The 8,107-nt window shown below is 39.4% G+C and overlaps 1 protein-coding gene across 1 annotated transcript in view; it reads left to right on the forward strand.

Moving 5' to 3' along the window:
- Positions 1–3,252, forward strand: part of GLIPR1 (GLI pathogenesis related 1) — a 39,931-nt gene extending 36,679 nt beyond the window's left edge. The window contains exon 6 of the mRNA XM_047067232.1: positions 2,419–3,252. Coding sequence (XP_046923188.1) covers positions 2,419–2,435 — 17 coding nt within the window. The 3' untranslated portion in view covers positions 2,436–3,252. The remainder of the gene's footprint in view (positions 1–2,418) is intronic.
- The last annotated feature ends 4,855 nt before the right edge of the window (positions 3,253–8,107 follow it).

The following is an 8,107-nucleotide window of genomic DNA, read 5'->3' on the forward strand; positions in this document are numbered from 1 at the left end:
TTAGAAGACATATTTCAAGCACTTAATGGGTTTATCTTTAAACAAGTCTTTTCATGATGTTAACAAGATGGTGACATGGCTTCTCCACTATTTCAAAATCTCAAATTAAAGAAGTCAAGCTATCTGATACACTTAGAGACATGGAAATTCAGAGTTTAACACTGCACTTTTGCTTTTGATCATCTATCAGTGATTTTAATATCTTTTGGTTTACCAGTCCCTTTACTAATGTGATGAAATCAATGGACCCTTTCCCCAGAAAAGCACATATATTTGGGTACCCACATCATTTTACCCAAAGTTTGATGGGATGTTCATATATCTGTCACACTCTTTCATAATACCCCTAGAGGGTCAAGATATCAGGTTAGGGACCCTTGCCTTAAAGCAATAGGGGAGGAGTGTCTCAGAAGCTTGGATCTGATCTTATGAGCACTCAGGTCCCCCACTCTTAGAGTTCTTCAGGGGAGGGTGAATTAGAGTTTTAGTATGTTTTAGTACTTGCATGTAAGTATACTTTTCAAGATTCCTTTCACTGCAAGTCATAGAAATTCAAACATGTGAAAAAGAGGATTTATTGTCCTACATACCTAGAAACTGGACCTAGTACCTTAACAATGTCATAGTGACGTTCATGCTCTTTATCATGATCTCAAGATCTCTCCCCCCCACCCTGCGCATTCTGGGTGTGTGTGTGTGTGTGTGTGTGTGTGTGTGTGTGTGTGTCCTTCCATCTTTTGGCTCTGCTTTTTCTGTGCTGTCTTTATTACAAAGCAAAGATATCTGTCAGCAGCTCAGAATGAAACCTCAACAGAAGAAGAGTTTCTTTTTCCCCAAGAATTCCATCCAAAGTCCCAGGAAGATTCTCAGTGAGCAGTTCTGGATCACATGCTAGAGCCAGAGGTGGGCCACACCCACATAAACCATGTGGGCCTGGAATGGGAAGGAATGAGTTCTAAGGAGTAGTTGAGAGCTGTGCCACAAGAAGGAGAATGGATGTTGGCTGGAGGGGCAAAAACACACAATGTGTACTACACTAAGTAGAGCGAATTATACAGGGGATTAATGGATTTTCAGGTTTTATCCATCACCATCTCTCATTCCCATGCCACCATTCCATTAAAAGAAGCCGCACACTTAAAGAATTACTTAGATCCAGTCTCAAGATAGATGAAGGAATTATGTACTAACATTTTATTTAGTGTATGTATGCGTAATTACCCTCTATATTTGCTGTGAGGATTCTAAAATGCATTGACTGGTCTGTTAGGTTGATTTATACTTCTCTAGTCACATGTGGTGATACTGAAACAGTGATCTGCTGTAATTGTGTTGACTTGGCATAACCCCTTCTTATAATATTATTCTCTCATGTAGCATATTTCCCTACAGGAAATGGCTATATTTTTTCTTTTAATTTTGAAAAGAATAAAAAAGGAAACTGAAAGGAACAATGCAACCATCATCCAAGACCCCCCTGCCTAAATTTAATTAGTGTTAACATTTTAGAATTTTGGCCCCAGATTTACATAAATATTTGTATAATAAAATCTCATCCATATGCAAAATGAAGTCACTCCAGAGTCTTGTTTCTCTCTTTTCTTTTCTAGAAACAATAACTAGATGTTTTGGTTTGTAAGAACCATATCAGACTTACTAAAATGCAGATAGACTAATATAACAAATCCTTTTTTTCTAAGTTTATTTATTTATTTTGAGAGAGTGTGGGGGGGAGGGGCAGAGAGAGAGGAAGGGAGAGAGAGAATCCCAAGCTGAGTTGAGAGCGAGCTGAGAGCGTGGAGCCCGGCGCGGGGCTCAATCCCATGAACCACTCAGATCATGACCTGAGCCAAAATCCAGAGTCAGATGCTTACCCCACTGGGCCACCCAGGCGCTCCTACTACAAACACTTTTGTAGTCATAATTAAATTTAAGACATAAAATACTGCCAGTTAAAGCCCCTATGTACACCTCCCTAACCCCATCCCTCCCGTCTTCCACCAGAGGTGATCACTTATGCCAAGACAGGTGTCTATCACTTCCATGAAGATTTTTGTTTATATGGCTACTCCACACACATAATCTCTAAGCAAGATAAAGTGGGCTTTAAATAAATGTTTTACATATGACATATGTACACATTATACATTAATAAACTGGTATATAACTACATTAATTATATAAGTATTTTATATTAGTTATATACATACAAGGTATATATTAAATGTATACAAATTTATATACATATGTATGCTGTATGTACTCCTACAACTTGCTTTTTAATGGCATGGTTTGTTTTGAGGTTTATTCATATTGAATCTATGTGATTCTAGTTCATTCATCCATGGTATATAACTTGAATTAGTATGTAAAAGACATGGGAGCTTCTGTCCAGGTTTCTCTCTCTCTCTCTGATAGCTTGCCCGAGAAGGTGACAAGTTGCCTTGTCTTGAGCAGCCCTATGGAGAGATCCAAAAGGCAAGGAACTGAAGCCACCTGCCACCAGCCTCGTGAGGGAGCTGGGAAGCACATCCTCCTGCCTGATCAAGCTTTCAGATGACCAGAGCGTGCCTGACTCCTTGACTGTAGCCTCCTGAGAGACGCTGAACCAGCAGCACCAGCTAAGTTCCTGACCCTCAGAAACTTCATAAATGTTTGTTGTTGAAAGCTGTTAACTTCAGGGGTAATTTTTATATAAACATAACTGGAACAATATTGAGGCAAGCACAAGTGTTCACCAAATATATATATATATATATATATATATATATATATATATATTTATCAGATTTCAATAGGGATGTGGATGCGAAACTTCTTCTCAGGAGGAATAGTTTTCCTTGATTCTTGCCACTAGAGGGCAAAATGTTCATAGATGATGGCTTGAATAAAGAATTGAAAGGCTTTTGCTTTTTCCATGGAACTGCAGATGTCCAAGATGGAAAAAACCTTAGAGATGATCTGGTCCAGCTCCATTAATTTACAGATGAGGATTCTAATGCCCAGAGATATTAACCAACTGGTGCAAGGTCACACAGATTAGGTCTGAATGTACAAACTCAGCTGCATTTAATAACATGCAGACCTAGTAACTATTAATCAACTCTGTTGTTTCTTAAAATCACTAGGTATAGAATAAAGAGAGAAGGCTTTTAAAAGTCCTATTTCAACTAACATATTAGTATTCCTAAGATCCAAAAACTTGTGATAGAGGCATCTGGGTGGCTCAGTAGGTTGAGTGCTTGACTATTGATTTCAGTTCAGGTCATGATCTCACGGTTTGTGTGACTGAGCCCCACACTAGGATCCACACTGAGCATGGAGCCTGCTTAAGATTCACTTTCTCTCTCTCTCTCTCTCTTTCTCTCTCTCTCTCTCTCACACACACACACACTCTTTCACTCTTTCTTAAAAAAAAAAATAAAGACTTGTGATAATAACCATTCCCACTTACTGGATGCCTATTATAAGCCACTACTCACACATTATGTGCTATGTCTTTTCATCTAATCTGCACAACAGAACTTTGAAACTTATACTCATCAGTGCAGAAGGGCCAGTATAGCTAAAAGGAAACATTGGGCGCCTGGGTGGCGCAGTCGGTTGAGCGTCCGACTTCAGCCAGGTCACGATCTCGCGGTCCGTGAGTTCGAGCCCCGCGTCGGGCTCTGGGCTGATGGCTCGGAGCCTGGAGCCTGTTTCCGATTCTGTGTCTCCCTCTCTCTCTGCCCCTCCCGCGTTCATGCTCTGTCTCTCTCTGTCCCAAAAATAAATAAAAAACGTTGAAAAAAAAATTAAAAAAAAAAAAAAAAAAAGGAAACAAAACAGATTTGAATCTGATACAGGTTAAATCTCATTACAATGATTTTGGCGGGGGGGGGGGTGGGGGGCAAGACATAGTGTTTGATTATAGCAGAAGTTTGTTGCTTCTGGAAATCAGTTAGCATGTTAAGACACTTAAGTGGTTGTCATATAGCATTGGAAAACAAAAGATGATTTCTAAAAAAATATTTATTTATTTTGAGAGAGAAAGAGAGAGAGTGGGGGAGGGGCAGAGAGAGAGGGAGGAAGAAAATCCCAAACAGGTTCTGCAATGTCATTGCACAGCCCAACAAGGAGTTTGATCTCATGAACCGTGAGATCATGACCTGAGCTGAAATCAAGAGTTGGATGCTCAACCAATTAAGCCACCCAGGCACCCTGAAGAAAAGATTTTGATGGCTCTATTTCTTGCCTTCCCAGAGAGGACTTTTTCTCTCTCATTCTCCCTCTCATTCTGTCTCTCTGTATGTCTCTGTCCCTGTCCCTGTCTCTGTCTAATACACACACACTGCCCCTCCCCTTTATTCTAGTCAACCAGCTGTGCGATGTTGGATAACCTTCTTAGAGCTTCACTTTGTTGCACTTTCTTCATTTCTAAAATGAGAATACACCTACTTCCTTCAAGCTCTCATCAGGGATGCTGCAATGATTAATGAAGAAGTCTTTGTGAATCTCATTTGGTTTTGCAGAAGGCAGGTGTTTAATAAAGCTGAAGAATCATTATAATGGCAATTAGTCATATTTGAGGACAGATGGGCAAGTATTTGGCAGTAGTGACTTGGCTGGAGCTGTTGCCACACCAAAGCAATGAAGTAATGTCAACATGTCAGCAGCATAAGTTAGGAGCAAGGAGGCCATACCTTCCTATCCCACACACTGCTTTGTTCATCATCCCTGCCTGGTACATACCTCTACATAGTCACAGCATTTCCAATGTAGTTAGGTAGGCAACCTTAGGAGAACCACCTCATTATTGTGGTTTATAGTCTCCAAAGACAGCCACCATTGACACCTTCTCTCTTTATATAAGGATGCCACTCACATCAAGAGATTGAGCCTATTCCTTCTCGCACTGAATCTGGTCTGGCCCTGTGACTTACTTGGACCAATAGGATACTGTGGATAGGACTTTGCTAATTCCAAGTCAAGCCTTCAGGAAGAGTGGCAGTTTGTGCTTTCTCTTTCTTGGAAGACAGCTGAAAGGTAAGAAGTTCAACTACCCTTAGACCACCTCACTGTGAGGAAGTCCAACCTAGCTATGTGAAGAGAGAGAGAGACAGAGACAGAGACAGAGAGACAGACACAGACACAGAGATGCCCAGGGCCAGCTCTCAGATGTTCCAGTCAACATTGCTTGTGTTCTGGACATGAAAACATGAAGAAGCAATCTTAGACATTTCAGCTTTAGTACCTACCGTGTGGAGCAAAATAACTGTCCAGCCTAATTACAGAAATAGGAAAATTAATGAATATTTGGTGGTGTTTGGTCACTATGTTTTCAGGATGTTTGTTACACAGGAATAGATATTTGAAACCATTATCAACATTTAAAATAGGGTCATATAAATGGAATAGATTAGAGAACCCAGAATTGGACTCACAAATATATGCCCAACTATTCTTTGGCAAAGCAGGAAAGAGTATCCAATGGAAAAAAGAGAGTCTCTTCAGTAAATCGTGCTGGGACAACTGAACAGCAACATGCAGAAGAGTGAACCTGGACCACTTTCTTACACCATACACAAAAATAAACTCAAAATGGATGAAAGACCTAAATGTGAGATAGGAACCCATCAAAATCCTAGAGGAGAAAACAGGCAACAACCTCTTTGACTTCAGCCACAGCAACTTCTTACTTGACACGTGTCCGAAGGCAAGGGAAATAAAAGCAAAAATGAACTATTAGGACCTCATCAAGATAAAAAGCTTCTGCACTTCAGAGGAAACAATCAGGAAAACTAAAAGCCACCCGATTGAATGGAAGAAGATATTTGCAAATGACAAATTGGATAAAGGGTTATTATCCAAAATCTATAAAGAACCTACCAAAGTTAACACCCCAAAATCAAATAATCTAGTGAAGAAATGGACAGAAGACATGAATAGACACTTCTCCAAAGAAGACATCCAGATGGCCAACAGTCATATGAAAAGATGCTCAATGTTGCTCATCATCAAAGAAATAAAATTAAAACCACATTGAGATACCACCTCACACTGGTCAGAGTGGCTAAAATTAATAGCTCAGGAAACAATAGATGTTGGCGAGGATGTGGAAAAATGGGAACCCTCTTGCACCGTTGGTGGGAATGCAAACTGGTGAACAGTGTGGAGGTTTCTCAAAAAATTAAAAATAGAATTATGCTACGACCCAGCAATAGCACTACTAAGAATTTACACAAAGGATAGAGGAGTGCTAATTCATAGAGGCACATGGACCCCAATGTTTATAGCAGCATATCAACAATAGAAGAATTATGGAAAGAGCCCAAGTGTCCATCAACTGATGAATGGATAAAGATGTGGTTTATATATAAAATGGAATACTACTTGGCAATGAGAAAGAATGAAATCCTGCCATTTCCAACAATGTGAATAGGACTAGAGGGTATTATGCTAAGTGAAGTAAGTCAGTCAGAGAAAGACATATTGTAAGTCTTCACTCATATATGGAATTTGAGAAACTTAACAGAAGATGATGAAGGGAAGGTAAAAAATAGTTTCAAACAGAGAGGGAGGCAAACCATAAGAGACTCTTAAATATAGAGAGCAAACTGAGGGTTTATGGGGGAGGCAGCAAGGGAGAGGGGAAAATGGGTGATGGGCACTGAAGAGGGCATCTGTTGGGATGAGCACTGGGTATTGTATGTAAGCGATGAATCATGGGAATCTACCCCTGATGCCAAGAGCACACTGTATACTCTATGTTAGCTACAATAAATTATATTAAAAAAATTTAAAAACATAAAAAATAAAAATTAAAAAAGAATAAATAAATAAATAAATAAATAGGGTCATATATCTCTTAATGCCCTGTCTTTGCTAAATGACAGAAAATTCCTTCAGAGAAATGAAATGAGAAATAAATATTTTGGTAAAATGGAGGGGTAATTCCTTTTTAGAGGATACAGTTTTTAGTGTCATAAAAGTCCTAATAAAATTAGAGCACTTATTCCTTCCTTCACTCACTCACTCATGCTCAATAAATATTTGTTGGGGAAACCTGGATGGCTCAGTCGGCTAAGTGTCTGACTCTTCATTTCAGCTCAGTCATGATCTCACAGTCTGCGAGTTCCAGCCCGAGTCAGGCTGTGCATTGACAGGATGGAGCCTGCTTGGGATTCTCTCTCTCTCCTTCTCTCTGCCCCTCCTCCACTTGCATGCACTCTCTCTCTCTCAAAATGAAAAAACATTTTTTAAAAAATAACAAATAAGTAAATATTTGTTGAACAAATAAATTGTTTATTATACACCTGTCACAGTTTTAGGCATGGACTACATAGTGCTAAATGAGAAAGTTAAGGTCCCTGATATCATGGTGCTTACCTCCTAATTGGAGAAGACAAATAACAACAACCATAACAAGAAGATTATTTCAGTTAATGATACTGTAATTGGAAGGGGGGTAATGTGGATAGCATTGCCACTGTCTTTCTAAGGTTGCCTTTCTGATCCATCAGCAATAAACTAACAGACAAAAAGAAAAAAAAGGAAAGGAAAGAGAGAAGAAAGAAAAGAACAGAAAAGAACAGAACAGAAAAAGAAAAGAAAGAGAGAGAGAAAGAAAAGGAAGGAAGGAAGGAAGGAAGGAAGGAAGGAAGGAAGGAAGAAAAAATAACCCCTCTGAGTTACTTGCAGTTCAGTTTAATTGTTGGCAACCTAATTAGCAGTTTCTTGGTATGAGTGTATACTCACAACTCAGGATTTGGGGGAGTGCCTTCCCATTTGGGACTTTATGTCTGTTAACTTTGCTAACACTGAAACAAATCTAATAAGGGAGGTGATTTTCCTCCTACTCTATCAGCTATGGAGGAGGTAAAGACGGAATGTACCAGCATTGGAGGAACAGGTGTGCTGGCCTGCACCCTGTTTATTAACACAGTCCCGGAGACATGGCCATTGCTGCACTCAATGAAAGTGTTTGAATTAGGAAAGAAACAAGGAACTGTATATTTTATAGTCTTAAGTGTCTGGAAGTTTCAGTGGCTGATTTTCCTCTGAAGAAAGGGCATTTCCCATAAGAAAATTCCAAGCAGAAAACCACTCTTCTTTCATACATAGCATG

This window comes from Lynx rufus, unplaced genomic scaffold, assembly GCF_022079265.1.
Source record: "Lynx rufus isolate CCGP_SWC_20201006 ecotype Redwood Valley unplaced genomic scaffold, mLynRuf1.p SCAF_7, whole genome shotgun sequence".
In the NCBI taxonomy this organism is placed as follows: Eukaryota; Metazoa; Chordata; class Mammalia; order Carnivora; family Felidae; genus Lynx; species Lynx rufus.